Source organism: Dendropsophus ebraccatus, chromosome 3 (genome assembly GCF_027789765.1).
Source record: "Dendropsophus ebraccatus isolate aDenEbr1 chromosome 3, aDenEbr1.pat, whole genome shotgun sequence".
Lineage (NCBI taxonomy): Eukaryota > Metazoa > Chordata > Amphibia > Anura > Hylidae > Dendropsophus > Dendropsophus ebraccatus.
The window spans coordinates 170,884,063-170,910,408 of NC_091456.1; the positions used below are offsets into that span (position 1 = coordinate 170,884,063).

Genomic DNA, 26,346 nt, shown 5'->3' on the forward strand with positions numbered 1-26,346 from the left:
CGGATGATCTTTCGGGCTGCAGAGTTCTGGTGCGGGCGAATCCATGCGCGCTCGCATTAGAACTCCCCACAGCACACTATGGAGCAAGCGTCCAAAGCCGATCACTCCATAGTGTGCACTTACAGGGTTTTCTAACTGACTTGTCAGTTTTCTACGGCGCTGCTAGGGATCCCGGACAGACCGTATACTATGGGCCACATGTATCATCCGGCGAACGGATGATTTTTGGCGGAAAGTGCCGATTTGCGTATTTTTTTATACGCAAATGGCCGATTTGCGAATAAAATATTCGCAAATCGGCACTTTCCGCCGAGTACACCAGGGGGCGGAAAGGGGGCGGAAAAGGGGCGGAAAGTGGGCGGAACTCAGAGTCCGCGCGATTTACCATCCGTTCCGCCAAAATGTACGCCGAAAACCTACTCCAGTCCTCAGCTGGCGTAGGTTTTCGGCGGTGCGCAACGGCGCGCACGGGATTTATGTAGAGGCAGTCCGCCTCTACATAAATCTCCGTAGCGCCGGAGCTGCGGGGGCATTTTTACGTCCCTATGTGTATACACTCCGGCCGGAATTCCCTCAGAAGGCAGCACTACATAAGTTCTGTGGGAATCACAGCCATTGTAACAACGGCCGTGATTCCCGCGGCACTTACATTGTGTGACCATAGCCTTACCATGGAACGTCAAGGTGGTGGCTACATCTTTACATAAACAGCTTGAGCCTACCACAATTTGGGACATTGTTTGTTAGTGGACTTATATAGGGGGGGCAATCTTGTAAATGAAGCACTTTGCCGCTTCACTCTTTTACCCTTTAAAGGGGTTATCCAGTGCTACAAAAACATGGCCACTTTCTTTCAGTTCAGGTGCGGTTTGCAATTAAGCTCCATTCACTTCAATGGTACTGAGCAGCAAAACCCCGCCCAAGCTAGAGACAAGAGTGGTGCTGTCTCTGGAAGAAAGTGGCCGTGTTTTTGTAGCGCTGGATAACCCCTTTAAACAAATAGCACCTATTGCACATTTCCCTGCACCACTGTGAGGATGTATTGCAAGGAGATAACATTGCTGAACCAGCACTGTAACCCTTTTATTCTCTAGATTGGTGGAGACATCCCCTTTAAATAACTAATAGATTCTTAATTATGAGGATTTACATTCAGAGGTCTCTATTATCACCTATATGGCCCATTTATCATCTGATGGAGCTGGGATTACTGTGATTACTGACATGAGCCTATCCTATCCAGAGATTACTCACATACTTATACCAGTGCAAGAGCGCTACTTTATAACCACTTATAGAGATGTTGTGAACGATGCCGCTAATGGCTAATGTGAGGGCTGTATAATTGACCTTTATGGACACCTTGTTAATTGATATTACTTATATATAATGTACATCCGGCTATCGCTGAAATTATACATCTCACTTCAATGTGAAGTGTATATCATTAGTGTATTAGACCTAGGTTACCTTAATGTGTATGTGATGACATGAGATCACTATAAAGACCTCCAAGTATTAACCTCTGATAGAATGTGTAATACTGTCCTTGTGACTGACTGGGTGCTGGGTTAAGGCTGTATATCCACCTTGTCTTAAAGGGCTACTCCAGCAAAACAAAAAAAAACTGTAAATTTGTAATTTACTTCTATTTTAATATCTCCAGTCTTCCAGTACCTATCAGCTGCTGTATGTCCTGCATGAAGTGGTATATTCTTTCCACATAGAAAACCTCTCCTGCTGTGGAAAGTTCCTGACATGGACAGAGGTGGCAGCAGAGAGCACTGTGTCAGACTGGAAAGAATACACCACTTCCTGCCGGACATACAGCAGCTGATTTTTAAATAGAAGTAAATTACAAATCTATATAACTTTCTGACACCAGTTGATTTTAAAAAATACCGGAGTACCCCTTTAAGCTGACCTTACACATCGAATACTGTGCACCACCATGAAGCTGGCTAGTTGAGATTTAACATGTCTGCTCCTTCTTTTCCCGACCTCATCCTTCTTGTGATATCAGGACCCTATACACATACGTTTGTTTGACCATCTCACCAAATTTACTGGGTTAAGCTGCCATTGATCTAGTGTGTCCATAATATTGAAACACACATAATGTAGACACAGCTTCTGGTGAGCAGTTATCAGCAAGGTATTATGGGTAACTGAATGTTATAAAAAGCTGATGGAAATTACTTATACAAGCAGCTTTAAATGTAATTCTCCAAAGACGTAATATTAAAGTGGATAAAAAGTACTCCAAGTACTAAGCTGATTGAGATACAATCCCTGAAGAGCGTAGTTACATTGATCACAGCCCTGCTATACATCAGAACAGAACAGCCATATAATGAAACAGGGGTAGGGAACCTCCAGCTGTTGCAAAACTACAACTCCCATCATGCCTGGACAGCCAAAGCTTTAGCTGGAGAGCCAAAGTTCCCTACCCCAGCAATAGCATATAGTAGATTTCACTCCCTGTAATGTTTCTTTCAGTGTTCGGCATCGTGTGGGGAGAGCGTCCAGAAAAGGACCATACAGTGTGTCGATACCGATAATAATCGGACCATGAACAGCACTTATTGCGAAAAAGAACCGAAACCTCAGGAAAGTAAAGTGTGCAATATCCAGGAATGCCCAAAAATCCCAGGTAAGTCACACCGAGAGGAAAATGCAAAATAAAGAGTGAAAGCAAGAACTTAGCCACACTCTCTTCCCCTTAATTTATGGACATGGTCACTGACTGCGGCAAGTGCTATCACTATGTCCCTGGGTCAAGTGCTGAAGGTGCCATATCTACATTTTGGGTGCCTGTAGGCAAAATGTTCACTCCAGTAAGTTCAGAACAGCTCTATATGTAGCAGAACCAGCTCTCCATCACAGGAGCAAATGTGTCCTTTGTGCGAGCAGTGGACTGCACAAAGGCTCCACGGAGGAGGGACTCTGTGCTGGCCACAGGATATTTTACCTACAACATGTCCTCCTAGGAGCTTAAAGGGAATCTGTCACTAGGTTTATGCCGCCTTAAATAAGGGTAGCATAAATAAGTGATATAAATATTGAACAGATTGGTGTATTACTTACATCATTCTGTTCAGCCATTCTCCTAATATGCAGGAGAATAGGATTCTTGCCACACCCCTCCCCCCACTCTCCAGCTGCTGATTGACAGTTGACTGCCTATACACAGCATGGATAGATAACTGCCAATCAGCAGCTGGTGGGTGGAGTTTGTTTGTTTCTCAGGAATATCCAGGACTACTTGGGTCATGCACATAATGGAGAGGACTACTTATGGTCCATGTTATTCAGGAGGAGATCTCTGGATCAGCTGCACAGAACAGTGTACGTGATACATCATTCTGTTCAGCTGCTCTGTCTCTAGTTTATGTGACCCTTGGATTGGGCAGCATAAACCTACTGACAGAGTCTCTTTAACTGCTTCTCTTCATTCCTATCAGACAATTACTACTAACTCTACTGGGTTTTGGAGAAGAGGTGGCGCCACGCTAAATGTTTACCACAGGTATAGGTAGTGCAGTAGGAGTGTATACTTCCAAATTATTCATCCCCCTTAAATAAAGATTCAGTAATGTTGCACTAAGGATGTCAGGTCCATACAGTAAATGCAGGCAGAGCAGTGTGAACGAGGCATCAGGTGGAGTCCGGGCCATAACTGGCTCTCTGCCCATCAGCATGCTCTGCTGGGGTGATTGACAGGCAAAGAGACCTGTTAGAATCTTCATCAAAGAGGTGCGTCAGAAGACTTATCAATACAGTATAGGGTTCTGGCTGCAGAGAGGCCTAGGGTTGTGGGACCAAAGTTGTGTGGAGAGAACAAGGAGAACTATCTACGTCTTTGGTCCAACAATAGGAGACCTCTCTGCAGTCACCCAGCACCATGCTCTTCGTTGATGAGAGGCAGTGCCCCCCGAACCAGCTTTCCACAGGTGGGTAGCCTCTTCTCCTGGAGAGCTTTCTGGCTTGTCGAAAATTCCCAGTCATCCAGCACTGGCTGGAAGAGAAAGCTACCTCTGAAGTGGTGTCAGGAAGCTGCTTTGCATATCCTTCTTCCCAGAATTCCCAGTGGAGCAAGAATGGCCTATACGTCTCCATGTGTCTTTATGACGTTCTCTTCGGGGAGATAATATATGTGTATATAATGTATGTGAATGCAAAACAGATGCTTCTTCTTGTAATTAATAGGGACATCACGGCGATGTGATGAATAATACATGGTATGTGTAATGTAGGTTTATTGTTCACAGAGATAAGATTCACCATGTTTCTAATGATGATATTAGTACAATATGTCGGCAGGTAATTACATGGGGTCATCGTCTTGTCACTTAAGTAATAAGAAATGAGTTCACTCTGAGCAGGGGTAAGGGTGTGGACCCACTGTGCCGCCCAACCAGTCTGGCTTTGTCTAAGCCGCCCCCGTTTTTTCCCTTTTCCCTCTCTAATGAGGGTGGGATTTGTGCCGCAGGGGCTGCCAGGTCTCTACTGCTCGGAGTGGTCCCTGTCTGGGTGGTGCACTCATCTCTAGTTGGGATATGTTGGGTGGCAATGTTGGGTCCTTTAAAAGTCTGAGACAAGACACATGCACACTCTATGGGCGGCATGAGGCACTGAAGAAACAGCAGAAGCAGGAAAACAGGACAACTGGCCCACGCAGATAACAGGAAACCTTTATCCCCTGAGGCCCCTCATGCTAAGGTAAAGAATACTGCTGCCAGTGAAGGATCGGTCGTTGTGGAGACAGTTCTGCTACTAATGGTACTGAACTGTGGTATTTGCTGGTGAGGGGTTTTGTGCTTTATTGTGGTATTAGGTGCCTCAGGAGAGGTATTTTGTGTGCTGTGTGTTGTATTTGGTGCCTCTGGAGGGGTATTTTGTGCTGCTAGCAAGTACTGTGTGTGGTATTTGGTGCCTCCGGAGAGGTGTTTTGTCCTGCTAGCAGGTGCTGTGTGTTGTATTTGGTGCCTCCAGAGAGGTGTTTTGTGCTCCTAGCGGGTATATTTGGTGCCTCTGGAGGGGTATTTTGTGCTGCTAAAGTATACTGTGTGTGGTATTTGGTGCCTCTGGAGGGGTAGTTTGTGTTGCTAGCGGGTACTGTGTATGGTATATGGTTGACAACTATATGGGTAATATTGGTGCTGCATGGTGGTATTTGGCGCTGAGCCGTATTATTTGTTCGCTGGTGAGGTTGAGACTTTGTGAAGCCCTGGTGTATAGAACATGACTGTCTTTTTGATATGATGGTCGATCATTTGTGCTCCCCAAACCAAACCTGTCTGGTATGTCACTTAGTGCCATAAGCAGCTCATACAGTCTGCGGCCTTTTAGTAATATTCAAGTCTTGGCTGAGAAGTTCCAGCTTATATATTATGGAATGAATTATGTGCCATTTACTATACAGATCAGCTGGTGAGTGGTGCAGATGTTATTCCAGGACACTTGTCTTCTGGGCACCTGCAATTACGGTGACATCCTCACTTGAGAACATAAGTGTTTCCATCCCCCGGCTGTGAGCTCTAAATATCACGTTGTGGAAAACACAGAAAACATCGATAATTAACACCTTAAAAGACCGGATGCATTTATGCCACTCGATCTATAGGAAAATGGAGTGTTTACTGTGTACAAAAACAATGTGCTGCTCTACAGGTCACCTGTACTATACTGAGGGATGAAAAGACAAATGGATGCACAGCAGTCAGGGCGGTGACGCTGTTTTTACATGACATTTCTTAAAGGGAACCTGTCACCCCCCGTGCCGGGGTGACAGGCACCCGACCCCCCGTTAGAGACCCCTATACTTACCTCATCCCGCCGGGTCCCGCTTCTGGATTCGGTCGGGTCCCGGAGATCTCAGCCGCTGCAGCCCGGCGCGCGCACTGACAGATGAGTCCAACGCTCATAGAGAATGACGGAGCGCTGGACTCTCCTGTCATTCTCTATGGGTGTTGGACTCATCTCTCAGCGCGCGCGCCGGGCTGCAGCGGCTGAGATCTCCGGGACCCGACCGAATCCAGAAGCGGGACCCGGCGGGATGAGGTAAGTATAGGGGTCTCTAACGGGGGTCGGGAGCCTGTCACCCCGGCACGGGGGGTGACAGGTTCCCTTTAAAAGGAATCTTTCATCACTTTAATGGCGCCTAAACCACGAATCATTAGAACCATCCCACCCATTTTGGTTGATAGATCTATCTCTCTTTGTTTATAGGGAGACATCTCTCAGTCAAGGCTGGTGGGGTGTTAAAGGGGTTATCCAGCGCTACAAAAACATGGCCACTCTTCCCCCTACTGTTGTCTCCAGGTCAGGTGTGGTTTGCAATTAAGCTCCATTTACTTCAATGGAACTGAGTTTCAAAGCCCCACCCAATCTGGAGACAACAGTAGGGGGAAAGTGGCCATGTTTTTGGTAGCACTGGATTACCCCTTAAAAAGGCCACAGGAGACCCCACTGATAACTTGCGTTTCACAGTAGTATGACAGGTTCCCTTTAAGAGCTAGCTCCCCCCACTACACCTCCTATTAGGTTTTTATTTCACACCTGACTTTGGCAGGGCAAGCCTGCAAATTGTGCCACAAAGGGGTGGCACAATTGGAAAGCCCTTCCCAAGAGTGGCCATTTTGGAGACATTCCTAGGTGGTCCCATGAGCGGGACTAAAATATCTTGATCTTGGCTTATTAAATGTTGCCAAGTTTGTAGGTTATAGCCTAATGGAGATGGACTATTCATTTTTTTTTCTAAAAATCTTTCAATGAGAAATGGTTGTAGTTAAACAAAATAAAAATAAAAAAAAATATCATAATAAGGCCCCCTTCACACTTTCATGGCCATTTTTACATTCAGGAAACACTGATCAGGAAGCCTTTCAGAAAGCTTCAAGAGACCATCAGTATTTCCTGACTGTAAAAATGGCTGCAACAATGCTCTCGGACAGCTTCTCCCTCTGTTTTCTGCCTAGCTTCTAGCACACAAGTGACATTGGAGAGCGGCCTCTTGTGTCTAAAGGAATAATGCTGCCTCTGGTGAGAAGAATGATGGACAGGGTTGGGAGCCAATGAATCCAGGCCCTGTCAAACACAGTGCCATATTTAACTGTATGCGTTCCTGATTAGGCGTGCATACTGTTAAAAGGCCAGCCCCTGCACCTGACGTCACGTGCCAAGTGCTGCGCCGGGTTATCATGCAGTGCATCCAGAGCTATCCAGAATTTTGGGTACCACCATAGGGTTCTATGGGGCATCGATGCCGGAATTCTGGACAATTATAGGCCTATTTTCTGGCACTGACACCTTTCAGGAAAAATCCAAAAAGGTGTCCGTGCCTAATAGAACCCTATGGGTCAGGAAATCTATCCGGATTTCCTGATAAGAAACTGGGATAGATTTTCCTGAAGTTTGAAGGGGGTCTAAGAACATCGCAAGTAATGAAATAATGTGATTTTGACTACAGAATCTTTCATGTTTTTTTGCTTTTATCTCGGTGTTGTTCTCTTGGGATGTCTTACTGGATGGATATAGTGTCTGACAGGTTTTGATTCCAGCCTCTTTCCCCCTGCCAAGCCCTTTCATTTTCCTGCCGCTGTAGTTGACGGATATGTAACATTTGATATAGAATTGAGTTCCTGGCCTGGGGCTGCGGTATAAGATGCCAGCTCTAGAGGAAGACATGATTTCTTGTGAGGATGAATTACAGCTACACACAGGCAATTTGGAGAGGAGCACTTATCCAGGAAACCATTCAGAGATTACAGGGCGCTTTGACTGGGTTAAAGCAAAGCCATTGCCTGCACAATGCACATGTAGCCGGAGCCTGGCCGGGAGACAACCTGTAAATTACAGTTACGAGTGATCTAAAAGTCCATTGTAGATCAAAACACCCAAAGTCCATCTCGTCTTCGTGTGCAGCCATCTCAGGGTGAGGAGAGACATCTGTTTATCAGTTGCAGTGACCACTACATTTTCTGCGGCCTGAGGCCCTGTATGTGAGGCCCCCTCTCGCGAACGTAAGTATATACTAGCATTAAACATATTGCATACATTACTATATACCAACAGTAGATATATTGCATGCAGAACTATACAGCAGCATTGCATATATCACACATTACTATCTACCAGAAGTGAATATATTGCATATAGCACTGTATACCAAAAGTGCATACACTACACATATATTAGTACCAGCCTTCCCCCATATACCGCTGCCTATGGCACTCCCCCATATACTGCTCTTCTGCTCCTATTGGTCCCCTCTTTCTTATATATACTACTCCCAAAGCCTTGCTCTCATATCTACTACTTCCATAGGTCTCATTTGCCATATTCTGCTACTATACTCCCCTCTCACACACACACGCTGCCACATGTAAAGTTCCCTATGTACTGTCACCCTAGATACGGCTCCCACTGGTCCTCTCTCATATATAATATCGAGCCCCCTATGGCCCCCTGTCTCACATATAATGCTCCCTTTATACCCCTCATACACTTGTTTTCTACCCCCTACCTTTTCACAATTACCTTTTTTTCTTCTGTATGTTGTATACACATCTCCTGCAGGCCGGGGTGCACAGATTAGTCTGCCGGGTTTGACATATTCAGGTATGTCAAACTGACTTATTAAAGTGACAGAGCAGGATTGTGCCTCCCCTTCAGGATTGTGCCCTCCCCAGGGAATCTGCCACCTGAGGCGGAATTCTCATTCTGCCTCATGGCAGAAGTGGCCCTGCCTTCCCCATGAACAAAGATTCTTCTGCTGTCCTTGTATCTTAGTACCCTGTTAATGACAATCCAAGAGCGTGACTAAAAAAAATAAATTTTACTGTGCCAACCACTGCCAAGTGCCCAGGAGGCGGTCCCTTCATGTTAAGTGCCCATGGGGTGGTCCCTTTATGTTAAGTACCCAGGAAGCTGTCCCTTCATGTTAAGTGCCCAGGAGGTGGTCCCTTTATGTTAAGTGCCCAGGAGGCAGTCTCTTCATGATAATTGCCCAGGAGTCAGACCCTTCATGCTAAGTGCCCAGGAGTCAGACCCTTCATAATAAGTGCCCAGGAGGCGGACCCTTCATGATAAGTGCCCAGGAGGCAGACCCTTCATGATAAGTGCCCACATGGAAGTCCCTTCGCTCCAGTGGTCTCCTGATTTAATGCTAGAGCTGTCAGGGCTGAATACAAAAATTGAGTCTGACCAATTCAGACCAGGATCCATGTAGTGCTTAAACGCTTGTTCTGTGTGGACACCATTTTCTTGTGAATTCAAAATAAAGGACGTGATTTTATGGGATTCGAGCGGTACAACATTTCTTGGATTTGAAATTGTACAGGATCCATGTAATATCCATTTACATGGATCAAATATACAAAAATGTTAACCTCTTTCCCACAACACTTGTTGGTATTGTTTAGTCTGTGTAGACTCACTCTTTCATATGTCATAGATTTCCATTATACATACTCTTCTCTGCTGTATCCTGAATGGGTAAAGTGGGGAAGCCGCTGCCAGATTCCTCAGGTGATGGGTTATTTTCCTTAGATCAAATTGATTTGCAGCGGTTCCATCCCTTGTGGTTGAGCTCTCTAAAGTATTTTGAAATTTTGAAATGAAGGGGATTTATGTAGGGACCCAGTAAGGACCAGTGAGAGGTCGCACATTTTTATTCAGAGCTCCGACTTGCATAAAAAAAAATTGGTGATTTTTCGATGGCCTGCATCCCACTTGCCAAGTGTGCAAAAAGACAGGTGCAGCATTACGCGAGGGCAAGCATGTCCACCCAATACACAAGATTTATTATAATTTACACTTGCACCCAGGCATAAATTATATGCGCCTCTTGATGAATCCATTGAGGCTGACACTGAGGTTCATTACTTTTACATATGGGATGAACCCTCGCTTCCCCTTGAAACAACTCCAACAACAATAAATACAGACTAAGAAAGCACAAAACACACTTTTTCGTGTTAAGATGGACTTTCAGGAGTTAAGCTGAGTTCTGCTGGACTTGATTTTGCAGCTGAGTAGTCTGTGTGATTGACTGGTTTCTCTGCCTGTCTGCAACCTGGAAGATCAGAGCACTGGTCCAATAGGGATCCAAACCGGGCTCTTGGTCAGCATAAAATAAAGCTGAGGCAGTCTCCTAGCGCTGGCTATTAGGTTCCCTACCCTGGTCCCAGCTCTCCCTGTATATTCCTGCGATCCCCGTCCTAACCCCTCTGTTTGCTCGACTTTGTTACCTGACCTCCGGCTTAACTTTTGACTATCGAATTTGTTACTTGGTTCTGTACTACGCTGCCTGTTTATTTCTGACCTTGCTTGTTTGACTATCACATATTGTGTTTGTTTGTCTGCCTTGTTCTGTGTGCATGTATCTAGTACAGGGAACTACTTCGTGTTTGTCCACGGCCACCTAGGGCCGATTGAGGCAAGTAGGTAGGGACAGTTGGTGGGTTCAGCATTAGGGCTCACTGTCGTGTCTTGTCCCTATCTCCCCTGTCCTGACAATCAGTTGTACAGTAAAGATTTAAAAAGAGGAGAGCGGGAGGAAAATGTGTTTCTCCAGATCTTCCTGTGAGAGGCAGGAAGGGAGAGAGAAGTTTTTTCTATTCCTAAACCCCACCCTCCTCATAGCAATACACTAGGCATATACTCCTCCCTCTTGAAGCAGAACCACCAAGACTGCCTGGGCTTTGAGTTCCCTCCTCCCAAGGTCATGCCCCCCTTTGCTTAGGGTTCTAGGGGAGTCTTTTTGCTTGGATATTCTCGAATGAGCGTGTAGAATCATAATAGCCAGGGGTTGTGAAACCCCACATGTACATGTAAGTGGTGGTTGTTCTATGTGTTTACAGCCTGGAGACCTCATCACAGGAAAGTTTGAACATCTTGAAGAGACTCTTGTTCTTCTTTCTCTGAAGTGTCAAACATCAAAGAATTGATGCCCACACATACAATGGAGCTCACACATGTTTTGATGCTTCTTAATGTAAAGATCAAAGATAGAAATGAGTGCCGACTGCTTCTCCATGACTGATTCTCTAACTTTTACCTCCTTGATAAAGGTTTCCAGTGCATCCATACAGAGGGGCAGACAATATCTATATATGAATTGCTGTAAGGATGGTATGAGGGTCCCATATGTAGTAGATAAAAGTCAGCTAAAGCCACTGATTCTGTATAGGGGTCACCATTATTCCCCCAGTTTTGAAGCAGGAAAAGAATTGGCAGATGAGACTTCAACAGGACTTTATCCTTGGAGGAGATGGACAGCACTGAGGCTTGTGAACTGTTTATTCTCTTCTCAACAAATACATAGACAAGCCTTGTTTATTTGTATGTGAAGAGTCAGGGGAAATCTAAGGGGTTATGCAGGATTAGAAAAACATGGCTGCTTTCCTATTTAAATAGCGCCACCCATATTTGCAGTTTGTGTGTGGTATTGCAGCTCAGATTTATTGATGTAAATTGAGTTGAACCACACTCAGGAAAAGGTTGCTTTTTTTGAAAAACGTAGATAATTTTTGTAACCCTGGATAACATATTTATTCTCCAGATTAAGCCTTTAATACCCAGACTTACCATTATTTTTCTGGATTGGACTTAAATCACCATATGATCCTATGATCAAATTAAGGTCCTTTAACACAAACGAGAGCCGATCAATGAAAATGGCGCTCATTTGCAGTGCCTTTTACATGGCATGAGAAATCAAGCTGCTGGGCTGCACAAACTATCCGTATATCATTAGCGCAGCCATAGAAACTGACGGCACAGATATATATCCATGTTGTCAGTTTGCAGATCACATAGCAGTAAATACTTACCTAGTGCAATGCTGCTGTGATCTGACATCCTCCTCTTCTGTTCAGCCGCTGTATGTTCAATCCCCGCCTCCTCCGGCTGGCAATTATTCAAGAGGAGGTGGAGCCTGAAGATACAGTGGCTGGATGGGAGAACCAGAGAAGAGGATGCTGGAGCACAGAAGCAGCGCACTAGGTAAGTATGTACTGCTGTGTCCTCTGGAAACTGACAGCATGGATGCATACATATATGTGCTGTCAGTTTCTCCTTATCATTATCGGTTTTAGGTCCCCTGTTTACACAGGGAGATGTGCGGGCAATAAGGAAAAATTTTGAAACGTGCTAAACACACAATCAGCCAAGATTTAGGCATTTTTCTGGTCCTCAGCTGATCGCTGTGACTTGTACATGGGCCCATTATGAGCAGCAGGAGCATTTCTTGCAATGCTACTGGCCTATGGTATTACAGTTGTAACATGGATGCTAGATGTTATGGAAGTTTTATGGGGAGTGAGGAGGTAGTGAATCTCCTTGAGAAGACCACCAAACCAGCATAAGTAATGCAATGCTCCATAGAAAGAAGACATGTAAAGTAGCTCTCCTCCATAATTAAAAAAAAAAATAACTCGCTCTACACTGCCACCTATTGGAGGAAAAATCCCTTCAAATCATGGTGGCCTTTAAGAAAATTTAAGTGCTTTGTCATGAGGACCACAATCAGGTCCCTATAGTCCACACTTCTTTGCTGGAGGCACCAGATTGTATTGTGGGTAGTGATCAGGCTGTTCTGACTATGTACCAGGGTTTCCTCCAGCTCAGCCTTAGGTAGTTTTCAGAGTACTGTGCATAGAGATCTTCAGGTCAGAAGATCTGAGGCTCGGATGTGTAGTGATTGTGAAGGAGCCGGATGAAGGCGAGCATCTGCCGTAATAGCCGTAATCTCCAGGAGCTTCTTTATGACTAAGTGGAAGTGACACCGAGACACACAGATCAGGGCACTTGGAGGATTGCAAACAAATGTTTTAACTTAAGATGCCAACTTACTGTGACTTACTGGGAAAAAAATACATTATAAAGTCTTTGGGTGTTAAGTATGACAGTGCTCAGCTCCGGAGGATTACGTGCCTGGTATAGTAAGTGGAATCTTATTGTATATTCTCCATGATATCCCTAATACTAGCTGAAGTCTTGTTTCAAAGGGATGGTAAAAAGTTTGGATGAACATAGGCCTCATGAACATAGCAGGGTATAGCTAAAAGAGGTCCATGCTACAAAAGGAGGCCTAAAGTGCGGTAACCCAGCGTAGCCAGGTGGTGTTAGCTAGGGCAGGTGATGGTGTACTGTCTCAGCTCTTGTCACGTGGAATGAGTGGTATGTGTCCTCCTTAGGACTAGTCTAGCTTAGACTTTAACTGGTGCAACTTTTACTCATAACTTCTTAAAGGCACGGTACATGTTGTACCAGTCTTTTGTTTATTAAAGTGCAATAATTACTGACTGAGATCCCTTGAAGTGAGCTGGGTACTTAAAATAGTTTTAGGCAAAATCACTGCCACACACAGGTATACTGTAGAATATTGGAGACTTTAATAAATCACTGCTTGGCGCAGGTATACTTGATAATAATACTGTAATATTTGAAATCACTGAATTGTACTTAAATGAGACTTGACTTTAACCACAGTACGCTAGGTACTCAGCTCTGTGGGCTTTAAAATAGAAGTACAATGAACATCTGCCTTTTTCTGTCCGTGATCACTGAGTGACACAGATCCAGGAACCCAGGCTCCACCTATTGGGTGAAGCTAGCCATTAGGGGACCCCTTAAGGAAACCTAGCATGTTGCAGCATAGTTCTTTGCTTTAACTGCTCTTACCTAACATAAAAAAGAAACAGGTGCTCCTGTATCCTTTAGAAGTCAGTCTTCTTTTACTGCAACCATTTACATACAGAACATGGCAACATTTTAGCCCCCCAAAAGAGTTGGGTCTATGTTAAGCCAGACTTGGCAAAGATCAAACCAAATGTTGCCTTGTTTCATATGTAAATGGTTGCAATTTAAGAAAACTGATGCCTGAAAGGGTGAGGGGCATCTAATCTCCCTTCTAAGAACCCAAGACTGATTGGGGCTCATCAGTCAGTGTGCAAAGTCAGGATTATATAGGTGAAAGCTGTCTCAATCTAGTCCCTGAAGGAGAAAGAAATAGGAGAGAAGGTGGGAAGACCCTTTAGGGCTTTAGGCTGGGCCTAGAGACATGTGATCAGTTACAGTTAGAGATGAGCGAACCTCGAGCATGCTCAAGTTCATCCGAACCCGAGCAATCGGCACTTGATTAGCGGTGGCTGCTGAAGTTGGATAAAGCTTTAAGGTTGTCTAGAAAACATGGATACAGCCAATGACTATATCCATGTTTTCCACATATCCTTAGGGCTTTATCCAATTTCAGCAGCCACCCCTAATCAAATACCGAACACCCGGGTTTGGATGAACTCGAGCATGCTCGAGGTTCGCTCATCTCTAGTTACAGTTTATTCAGAGGTCCTATACATTTCAGTGGGCATTACAGCTTCGTCAGCACTACCTAATTATTGAGAACCAACCAGTGAGTAGGCCCCCTCAGAAGAGAAGTCGTTGGATTAGTGTCAAGGAATTGAGTGGAGCATAAAGTTACTGGGACTCCAGTTTGGTTGGTCTCTTTGCCAAGTGAAAGACTATATTTTCTCTATACATTTAAGAGGGTGTGCCCCAGGGGACATGGCATCTGCTGTGCAGCTTCCCTCTCCGCACTGTACCAGCCGTAGGAGCACAGAACATAATTCTTGCCCCAGCCATTAGAGAAGAGTGGCCCTGAACTTTTCCGAGTCTTTTATAGCTTTATTAGTATGTGTATCTGAAAGAAATATCAAGCTAAAAATGAAAACCATATCATCTATTATAAACACTATATGCCTGGTAGCCTTGGAGGAGAAGTGCATGGGAATATATAGACATGAGTGCTTCAGTGAAATGCTTCTTTGCAGCATATAAGAAAAAAAAATCTGAAGGTGTAGTCTCTCAGGCAGCGTTATTGCTTTCCGTTCAGATTTATTAATGCTTTGCATACAGATGAGAGATGTTTACGCAAAGTGCACAAACACTCTATGCTGTCATTCCGATCATATCCTGGGGAGGGCAGGTGGGTCATATAAACTGTTTACCCATCAGGGCTGCACATGGCACAATAAAATACTTGACGATACTTGTAGATATAGGAGGGGGATTTATCAAGACCGGTCTTAAATTAGGCCCCGTCCCCCTTTCCCCGGTGGAATGAGTGAATCCAGCTGGGCATTTGAACCAGTGCCCCGTGTACCAAATCTAAACCTGCTTCCAGAATGGGGATTTGGATCATAAGTTACACCTGCGAACAGGTGTAAATCATGATAAATGTGGCGCTGGAGGAGGCCACACCTCTTCCCCCGCCTTGACAAAAGTTTCTGGATAATGGAATAGACTTAGATAAACCAACTTGACTTGACTTTAGTGGCAGTGGACTGATGATTGCTTCAGGGCGGGTGGGGTCCTATCTAGACCCTAAGGTACTCGCGTTTAGAGAAAGAGTACCTGCTCATCCACCTAATGCTGTCTGTGGGCACGAGTGACACAGATCCAGTGATGTAGAGTGTTGAAGAAGAGGATAGCTGCCCAGCATAGATAGGGTAGTCCCTTTAGGGTAGCATCGGGGAGGGAAAGGGGTGGAGCATTAGGGAAGGGAAAAAGTGGAGAGTTTTGAAGCAGAATGGGTGGAGCACTGGGGAGCAGAATGAGTGGAGCCCTGTGGAGGGAAATGGGTGGATACCGGGGAGGGAAATAGGTAAAGCATCAGGGAGGGAAATGGGTGGAATGCTGGGATACAGAATGGATGGAGCTCAGTGGAGAGAGAATGGATGGAGAGCCAGCGGGCAAAATGGGTGAAGCATTAGGGGGGATGGGTAACGCAGTACCTTTTCTGCTCCTGGACAACCCTTTCAACACAGACAAGGGACTGTCTCACACACCTTTTTCCTATAGAGTCACAATTAATAGCAAAATCACTTTAAAAAATGATGAAACGCACTCTATATAATTAAAAGTCAGAGACAGATCTCTCTGAAATTCTTTTAGCAGAATACGTAGGATGATAGTTGCAGATCTTTTAGGAAGGTCTACAATGGAAAGTTACTGCATACGGCTAGAGTACTACTCAAACAATTCCGCCATATAATACTGCCAGCGATAGTCCGTGCCTGCCCAGTGTGAGGCATCCTAACGGAGGATATTCAGAAGACAGAACTTTTTCAGCCATGTTCACTTATCTCTCACAGGAATCCAGCTTCTTCTACATACTTATTATTTCCTGATGTGATCTTACCGGCCGCATGTCTCTGAAATTAATCAATCAGAATTCCCGCAATGCTGGAGATCAATACTGTAAATCGTGTCCAGTTTCATTAAGTCGTTGAGGCTTCTTTTCATGTTCTTTACATTCTTTGTTCAAGAAAGATTCTTTTTTTCAATTCTTTGAACTGGAAATAGAAGCGGTCTCATCCGTGGTCTGAAGGGCTTTTGAAGTTAATGTAACTCAGAGAAGAACTCTGCGATGTAATGAGGCGGTTTAGTGTAGAAAACTAATTTTCCAATACACTGGAATTCAGACCTACTAGATGGGAAATGGTACACTATTCAGGAACCGAGAGAGGACACAAAGAATGTCCCCTGCTCTGGAGGACCTGGCCTGTCCTGCATTATATAGACACACTGATGTGAGAGGGAACTGCGCAATACTCTATTTCCCCTGTTGGGGTATTGCAGGGAAGTTGATTAATTACTGCCAGGTTAACCCACAGATCACTGGGGACCAAGCAGAAGGAAAAAAAAAGTAAAGAACCCCTTCAGGGTTACAGATGTTTCAGTGATGGTAGTTCTTTGTTTCTCCCGTACACAACAGAATACAGAGCCCAGTTAATGGTTCCCCCCACATGTTGAACTGGTGCAGAATAAGTGGGGACACTGGGGGCAGGAAGGTCGAAACCAATAAGGATATTCCACTCTTAACAAATAGGCCATCCGCGTACATCTCAAACAGTTAGGAAATAGTAAGGTGGTGGAAAGATAACCCTTAAAAAGTTCCTGAGATGTTTAGGTCCCTGAGGTGACAGGTATCCCAGCAGTAAATGGGGTTCAAAGCAGACCAGAGGTCTACTAGGGTTTCAAATGACAAAGAGGTCCTCAACAACTGGACAACTGCGACCCTTTCTGGTAGAAGCACGACACTGATCTTCCTTCAAAGGTAGCAGAAGAAAATGTCCCCTAGACCACGGCAAAGCTGGTACACAGGGCATTCGTGGAAAATCCTCACAGGAACCATACTTGGTCCAGGTGACCCCTAGTAGGCCTTGGCAGCATACTCCTCACAGCTCCTTTATTTCTTCTCTTTTGGACATCTACAGTATAAGTTGCTTATGGTAAATATACAATACCTATAAAGCTGCAGTGTATCTTCGAGTTGCAGTCGGCAATGGTACCAGTCTTTGTTGTGCCCTAAATACTTTTGGGGGGGGGGGGGTTACCAAAACGAAGTTGCTGTGTCCTAAACAAGGATAGGGATGGGAGGGGGAGCAAGAAGACGTTACAGCCCTTAACACATTAGGTGTTATTGAACAACATTGACTCTGATTTGTACTATAGAATTAAAGCATTTTTTCATATTCTGGAAGCACAGACAGATATATGAAAGGTACCTTGTGTCTCCTTGACCTAACAGTATCTAACAGGGTCAGCAGTTTGGAGCCTGTATTGCAGCTTTATCATTGACCAGATGTAAGTCAGATGATGGTCCTCTCCCAATATATGGCGGTATACTATTCCTTTAATGATTATGTGTATACATAGACATCTACATATATGTTTCGTGGACTGTTTCACTTAGTCCTAAAGATCCTAAATAGCAAATGTGATGTGAACTGACTGCTCACTTAGTGCGGATATGATGGCTGTCATAAAGGCTTTGTATACAGGCGACTGCTTATTGTTGCTTTGGATTATGCTGGCACTTCCTGCTGTGAGAGGGGAAGAGGGAGCTGGACCTTAAGTGATCACGTTATAAAGCAGATCTTGGAAAATCAATGCAATCCAGCAGTTATGGGACTACAGGTCCCCGAATGTAGTCTGGGATTCTCAGCAATAGCAGTGTGATCATGTATGTAACATATTCTATATACACACAGTTCTAGCTGGTGGTCTATTGATCTTCTGTCTGTCCTATTGATCTCCTATATAGAATAACTTTGATGTTTTCTCTTCTCTCCTCCTTTGCACAGATTCTTCCTGCAAAAAAGACAAGCTGTCCGTTAATTTCTGCAATACTGTGAGATCTATCGGGAAGTGCTCTTTGAAATCCATTCAGTCTCAGTGCTGCTACACATGTGGAAGAGACGAAGACGATCTACAAGGAGGCTGAGTGACTCCGTCCGATGAAAACCATTGACATACAACGTACAGCAGCGTCACCTGCCACGCCACATAATATTCAGGAACTCACATGGAAGATGTTTCTCTAACTGGAGTGTAATTCTGCTTCTTGCCAGCAGGTGTTGCTGTTTATGATGTCTCAGTGGTTGCAGTACGCGGCAGCCCTGTTCCAATCTATCGGCGGATATAGTAGAGGATCTTATTCTTATGCTGAGTAAACAGGGTTAGAATTTATGCTATCCCCATAACAGCACTGCCTGCTCAGCGACATGAGAGCAGGAAGAGTTAACATGGGGATGTGGGGAAAAAAAAATTTCAGTTATGTTTCAGATCATTTTCTAATATTCTTTCAAAATTCTTTCCAAATTATAGAAATATATCATTACCCCGATGTATAGCACTCCATACTGAGAATTCTGGATATTGCTCACATAACTACTCCAATCCCTTAAAGGGGTGTTACAGGATTAGTAAAACATGGCCATCCTCTCCCAAAAGTGGTGCCACGCTTGTCCTATAGGTTGTGCTCCATTGGAGAAAACCGACTAGAACAGCCCCACAATCTGAAAACAGGTATTTGCTTTTTGTTGTACTTGTTCTTGAAAGACACCATGTTTTTATAATCCTGGAAGTCCCCTTTAAACCGTACCTACAGCTGAAAATAGATGAGTAAACTCCTACGTTCTTATATATTGTGACTTTGTGCTTAGCCCCAGACTGTCATTCATTCACGTGAAGAATTCTTTCCTGGCCTATCACAGTAAGAAAACCCTACACCTCCAAAACCTCTGACTGCCCCCTTCCTCCAAGTGATGTCATCCCCTCTGACCACTCCATACTGCTACATTACTATCATATACATGTATATATACTTATTGGGACATTGTGGGAATGGGATGTGTTTACAGCATGCTGCTTTGTGCTGAACAATGCCACAGGCAGAGGAGCAGACAGAAATAATACAGGGAATGATTTACTGACTGCAGAGCAATAGTCTGCTTTGTAATGTTCTACAAGAGCTTTGTTCGGGAAGTGGCTGAAGTGCTGTGGGAGGGGAGTAGGCAGGGTGGAAGGACTGTACTAGGGAGCTGAGGGAAAGCAATGCATTCTGGGAGTTGTAACAATGGCCCAACCATTGGACATGCCTTGTTTCCCTGAAAATAAGACCTAGCTTTATTTTGCAGGCTTATTGGAGTAGACTTAAAATATAAGCCCTGCTTCAAATATAAGCCCTAGTTATAGTCAGCTGACCAGATCCCTGAGACTGGGTGGCCCAGCATCAGCCAATCAGGGCCAGACTTGTTCCTCCCCTTTCCTGCACAATACAAGCTGCAGAGGAGGCAGGAGTAGTAAGAAGATGCACTGGGACTCATGGGGGGGTTGAAGGGTACTAGACAAGGGGGAGGAAGGTAAACAGTATTGGGACTACCTGCAGAGGGGGATGTATACAGTATGGGGGAACAACTACAGAAAGGGGTATACAGTATGGGGCCCTAGCTACAGGAGGACTTACAGTATAGGAGCCTAACGACATTGGGACAAACAGTATGGTGGATAAATACTGTATAGAGTTGGGTTATAGTGTAGACAAGTAACATAGATTTTTAGTGGTGTACCAAATATTTAATGTTGGAGTACTACTTTAAAAAGCCAGAATAAGGACATTAAACCAACCCCTCCCTCCCCCAAGTCCTGACTTGGTTTACGGTAGGACATATTGTTTACACTCACAAATAAGCCAAATCTTCTGGTACATGATACAACATCTACAATATCAATTTAATTATATCTAACATACTTATATCATACCTCAGCATAGTCCTCTGTAGGTGCTAATTAGGGATCAGCGAACCCGCTGGAAGTTCAGGTTTTTACGAACTCAAAAGATCAGCATTTGATTCCCAGTGGCTGGAGAAGGTGGATGCAAACCAACTGCCTGGAAAACATGGGTACAGCCATAATTCGCACAATCTTTTGGTAGGTTCGCTCATTTCTAGTGCTAATGCCATGGTGCTAACAACAGGACCAGATTCACATCATAGACATCATGTTTTCATATAAATTATGTAAAAAAAAATGGTAAAAAAAAAATAAAATGGTGCTTATCTGTACATTTTCCATATTCAGATGTAAACCTGTGAAATGTCGAAACCTCCAAGTACGTGACAGTGAGTAGCCTGCACTAGATGTGTATTCAGAGATCTATATATTGGTATTTATATAGTAAAAACAGCATAATAATGTAATAAAGGGAACCAGGAAAATATACTCCAGTCTGATAACTTACCCATAAGGAATAAAGCTTGGTGATGGCTTCAAAGTCACCTCCGAATGGGGTTGTCTTCTCCTGAACCATTGGTGCCCATTTTGTTGGATTCTGGACCCAATGGAGGATGCTCTCATTCGTCCCCCTTTACGCGATGGACGTTCTATTCTTGCCATATTCTTGATGGTGCTATAAGTATCGGACTATTTTTGAAACCTGCCTGCAGGGAACCATTATTTCTCGGTGTCTACTGTTATTGTATTTCGCAGTGCCCGGGCTTCATATCTGGGAAAATAATAATAGTGCGGATGAAATTATAATGTGCAATATAAAAAAAAAAATAAAGATTGTTATAAACATTTGTATTTTCTATGCTTTGTTTTCCATGAACAGTGCCGGACTGTAGTACTAGACGCAGCCCATAGAGTAGGCATGCATACTAGTATATGTATATTACAGTCAGTATATTTCAGTCAGTATTGCAACCAAAACCAGGAGTGGATTAAAAACACAGAAAGGATCTGTTCACACAATGTTGAAATTGAGTGGATGGCCGTCATTTAATGACAAAGATTTGCTGTTATTTTAGAACAACGGCTGTTATATTGAAATAATGGCCGTTATTTACTGTTATATGGCGGCCATCCACTCAATTTAAACATTTTGTGAACAGAGCCTTTCTGTGTTTTTAATCCACTCCTGGTTTTGGTTGCAATACTGACTGAAATATACTGACTGAAATATACGTAGTGTGAACGCAGCCTAAAGCCCCATGGTGCCTTGATGGTAAAACCAGACCATTAGGAGGAGCAGGACATGCTGCAAAGCAAAGTTAAAGAGTTTGTCATATAAAGGCCCATGTCTGTGTGATCTACATATGCACATAGACGTCCCATGAGGGTTCAACCGATATTTATCTGGCTCGCAACATAAACCTCCCCCCCCCAATTATCTGTTGCCGGTCATGTAATAAGTTGGGTATATGTAACACTAGACAAAGACTGAAGAGTAGTGTTCAGCAGACTTGACAAAACTGTCAGGGTTTGGCAACTTCTTTTAACACGAACGTTTGGCATTTGACTCCCGGTGTCTACAGAGGTTGGATTCCACCCGATGGCTGCCAGGAAAACATGAATACAGCCATAGGCTATTTCCATGTTTTCCAGAACTCCCTAGGATGGCATCCAACTTCTCCAGATGCCAAGAATCAAATACCGAACTTTCGGGTTCGGAGAAGTTGTTAAACCCAGACAGTTTCCTCAAGTCCACTCAACACCACTGAGGAGGCAATATTTTTGCATGAGGAAAGCACCAAAAGGACATGCAGTATTCTACTGGGAATATACAATAATATACGAAGTAGCTATCCTCAAAAAGGAAGAGAAAAGTCTCTCTGGTGCCACCTATTAGAAGTAACATTACTGCAAATCGATGCTCAGCCCTTTAAAATACCTATATCTATGTAATCTCTATAAGACTCATCAGCCTAACCAGAATCTCTCCCAGAAGGAAGAGTTACCCATCTGTAGATCAAAAGAATGGAAAGAAAAACACTATGCACCAGTCATGTAACTATAAACCCATCAGAAACAAAGTACTGTATATAAATATATACCCATTAGCCACCAGGGACGATATTCCTCTGGTGCTCAAAAGTGAAGAATACTTCTAAAGTTGCTTAGAAGGGCTGTAACCTGGAACAGTAGAAAATAATGCAAATAATGGAGCACTGGTCAACCAGGTGGTTACATTGGTGGTTAATCAGAGGTGTAACCGGAAGCTTCTGGTTCCCAATGCATGACACAGGTAAAGTGGTAGCTGAGTGGTCCAGTTTTAGTCATCTGGAGGAAACATCTTGGACCCCACCAGTGGAGAATGTTTTGATGACTGCACCCTAGGCGGGCAGCCAGATAGTGAGGAGTGGCACTGTTGCACTGCAATAGGTTCCTGGGTACAAACCCACTTACATTCTCAAAAGTCTTCTAATAAATTATTGGGCTTCCTATGACATTGGAATCAGTGGGTGCTCATGTGAGAGATGGAGAAATTAATTGCTGAGCCCCATTGGGCGGAAAAAGTAGCCAAAGCCTATTGAGCACACATATCACGCACTTTGGTGACTGGTCAGGAGCTCAGGACACAACTGGATGATGTAGCCACCATACACCAAGTGGGAAGACCATTGCAGATATCCATTTGCGCCTCCATTTTTGCAGTTATTATTATCTGATTACCAGTTGGGATTCAGGACTATACAAAGTATTCAGAGCGGCCGCTCCTCCCGTCTCACCTTCTTTTCAGTCACTTATCTATTGTCAGTCTAATGCTGAGACAACAACAAAGATCCGTACAAGATGTTCTGCCGAACTTGCGTATTCACAATGGACCCAGTCTATTTCCTGATGCAAATGTATTCACGGATCCATCTGTACTATGCTGCGTAATGCAAAATATCATAATGGAAAACATCTGTTCCAAATAGAAGCTAATACCTGCATTGTTAGCCGTCCTGCTGTCTGAGCAGATAAGGGAGAAAATTAATTTTTTGTGATGCTCATGCTTATTGTTGTCCGCAAAAAAGTTTAGTCTCAGGAAAATTAGGATCATCCAAAATGGCAATGGACTGTTGGTATATAGCGGCCGCTCACAGTGCAATAACTACCAAGTTACGTCTTAACATACAGAACAGTCCTATCCAGAAGTATTTGGAACAGGACACGACTAAAACGTTGATACTGTATGTGATTAGAATGGAGACTCTAGACTTTACCTCAAGGGGTTTACATAGTCTGAAGAGTAACAAAACAAACTTTGATGGTTCTTAATCTTAGGACTATATGTAATACCTGGATGCAAATACTTTACAGTCAATGCCTGCCTGAAGTCTCGAACAGAGATGAGCGCAACTCGGGCATGTTCAAGACTAGTGATGAGCAAACATCCTGATGTTTGTTTCAGATCCCGAACACTAATATAAAAAAAGATTGTGATCAGTTCGTGTTCTCCGAACATTCACAAATAAATAAAAAACATACAGTTTCAGTCTACGCACATGCGTACAGATTATAAAGGTGCAAAGCGTAAATTGCGCAGTAGCGTACGTTTTGGTCGGGAGTTATGCACATGCTTACAGATTATTAGGTGCACAGCATAAATTGTGCAGTTGAGTACATCACGAGATAAAAGTTTGAATATGTTCAAAAATGATCGTTATAACCATTCCCATCATCGGACAAATTGTTTGTGATCGGCGAACACGAAAAGTAAGCGTCATGTTCATACGAACATTTAAGAACATGTTCGCTCATCAATACTCGGGACTAGAGATGATTGAACATCAGAAAATCTTAGGTTCTATCGAACTCGAACCTTGTCGAACCTTCCGCATTTGATTCCCGATGCCCTCCCGGTCCGTGGGGAAGGAGGAGACAGCCCGGGTACAGGCTGAAATTCCAGGCAGTACCCGGGCTGTCTCCTCCTTCCCCACGGACCGGGAAGGCATTGTGAATCAAATGCGGAAGGTTCGACAAGGTTTGAGTTCGATAGAACCTAAGATTTTCTGATGTTCGATCATCTCTACTCGGGACCAATCATTCAGCATTAAATACCGGTGGCTGAAGAAGTTTAATGCAGCTCTAGGTAGTCTGGGAAAACATAAATGCCGCCATAGGTCATAGGCTGTATCCATGTTTTCCCGGACTACATAGAGCTGCATCCAACTTCTTCAGCCACCGGTATTCAAATACTAAATGATCGGATTCGAGCATGCCCAAGTTGCCCTCATCTCTAGTCTCAAACTTATGCACATCTTGAATGTTGGGTTTCCTCTGTTAAGATGCTTTGCCTGGCCGTGACTTCCTGCTTTCTTGTGGGCCTTATTGCCCTAGTTTTGGCCTTAGTAAGTGAAATGCATCAGGGTAACCCCCTACCGCAGAGCAACATATGTTATACATCCAGTTAAGCAACTATTTCCCAAAATTGGAGGATGAAATTGGAGAATCTGAGGATGACACCGGATGAGGAGCAGTATCGGTGTCATCAGTGGGCGGACGCTCTTTCTGTACTCCATCAGCACACTGCAATGTCATCGGGAGGCGTCTATGGTAGCCATCTGGTGTCTTGGTTACGAATGTCTAATATGGAAAAGGAAAATAAAATTTTATTTAAAAAAAAAAAAAAAAATGGCTGGTAATGGACACATGGCATAGTTTGTCGTCCGTTACCTGAGACAACAAAAACTGTGTGTAAACACAGCCTTATAACATGGTCTTATACTATTCTTATGTTCTACTCTTCTCATCTTGGTTTTATCTGTCCAAAGAATCTGGTTCCAAACTAGGCGGCTTTTTTAGATGTTTTCTAGTAAAGTTTTTTCTGTCCTTTCTGTTCTTGAGTTTTCCCAGAATACAGATAAATCCTCCGCATTTACATTCATAAAGGAGACTCTTGACTGTAGACTTTGACAATGATGTGTCGACCTCCCAGAGAGCGTTCTTCACTTGTCTAGAGGTTGTGAAGGGAACTTCTTTCCCATCTGCATTCATTCACGTTACTTTTCTTCAGTGCTCTTTGGTGTTGCCGATGCTTTCCTTCCTTTTCAGAATCTACCATCCATATTGGTCGCTTCTATAGTTTCTCTCTCTGATGATGGTCTCCATCACTTGCATTGACATCTCTTTGGACCAAATACAGTACTGAGAGTTCCCATAAATTACTACCAAAGGCAGATTAAACTCTTGGAATAAATCCCTTGAATTAATGAAGTTGCCAGGAAAAATACTACAGGATAGGGGACAAGCAAGAGATTGCGGGGGGATCCGACCTCTTTTTGTTATGAATAAAGCTGCCGGTACGGCACTTGACCGGTGGCTCTATTCATTCCTATGGAGCCACCGGAAAGAGCCGAGTAAGCCGGAAAGCGCCTACTCAGCTCTTTCTGGCAGCTCCATAGGAATAAACAAAGCTTTGGGTCAAATGCTCTATTCAAAACGAAGAAGTTGGGGGCCCGATACAGAGATCAACAAGGGGTACAGAGGTCGCACCCCAGCCCCCCCCCCCCCCCCCCCCCCCCGATCTCTTAGTTAATTTTCCCTGAACAACCTCTTTAAAGCTTAAAGTCTGCACTATAATCACATATTATGAGCTCTGTTTGGGGTCAATTGTGGTGTTGTACAGAGGCAAAATAAAGAGAGTCATGTCACTGTCCAAGAACTGCTGCATGAGTACTGTACAGTAGTTATACATGGAGCTGCCCTCACCTAAAGAGAGCACGGTATTCAGACAAAGGAAGTAAGCAGTAGAGGACATATAATACAGGTAGAGAGCAGTATACATGTAGCACAGGTAGAGGGCAGTATAGTACATGTAGTACAGGAAGAGAGCAGTACATTACATGTAGTACAGGTAGAGGGCAGTACAGTACATGTAGTACAGTTAGAGAGCAGTAAAGTGTATATAGTACAGGTAGATGGCAGTACAGTACAGGTAGAGAGCAGTACAGTACAGGTAGAGAGCAGTACAGGACATGTAGTACAGGTAGAGAGCAGTAGGGTACATGTAGCACAGGTAGAGAGCAGTACAGTACATGAAGTAGAGGTAGAGAGCAGTAAAGTGTATATAGTACAGGTAGATGGCAGTACAGTACAGGTAGAGAGCAGTACAGTACAGGTAGAGAGCAGTACAGGACATGTAGTACAGGTAGAGAGCAGTACAGTACATGTAGCACAGGTAGAGGGCAGTAGAGTACAGGCAGACTGCAGCACAGTACATGTGGTACA

The 26,346-nt window shown here is 44.0% G+C and overlaps 1 protein-coding gene across 1 annotated transcript in view; it reads left to right on the forward strand.

Moving 5' to 3' along the window:
- The window catches only part of ADAMTS12 (ADAM metallopeptidase with thrombospondin type 1 motif 12), a 258,808-nt gene extending 239,376 nt beyond the window's left edge, over nt 1-19,432 (forward strand). The window contains exons 26-27 of the mRNA XM_069963559.1: nt 2,500-2,653; nt 18,153-19,432. Of these exons, the coding sequence (XP_069819660.1) occupies nt 2,500-2,653; nt 18,153-18,292 (294 nt within the window). The 3' untranslated portion in view covers nt 18,293-19,432. The remainder of the gene's footprint in view (nt 1-2,499; nt 2,654-18,152) is intronic.
- The last annotated feature ends 6,914 nt before the right edge of the window (nt 19,433-26,346 follow it).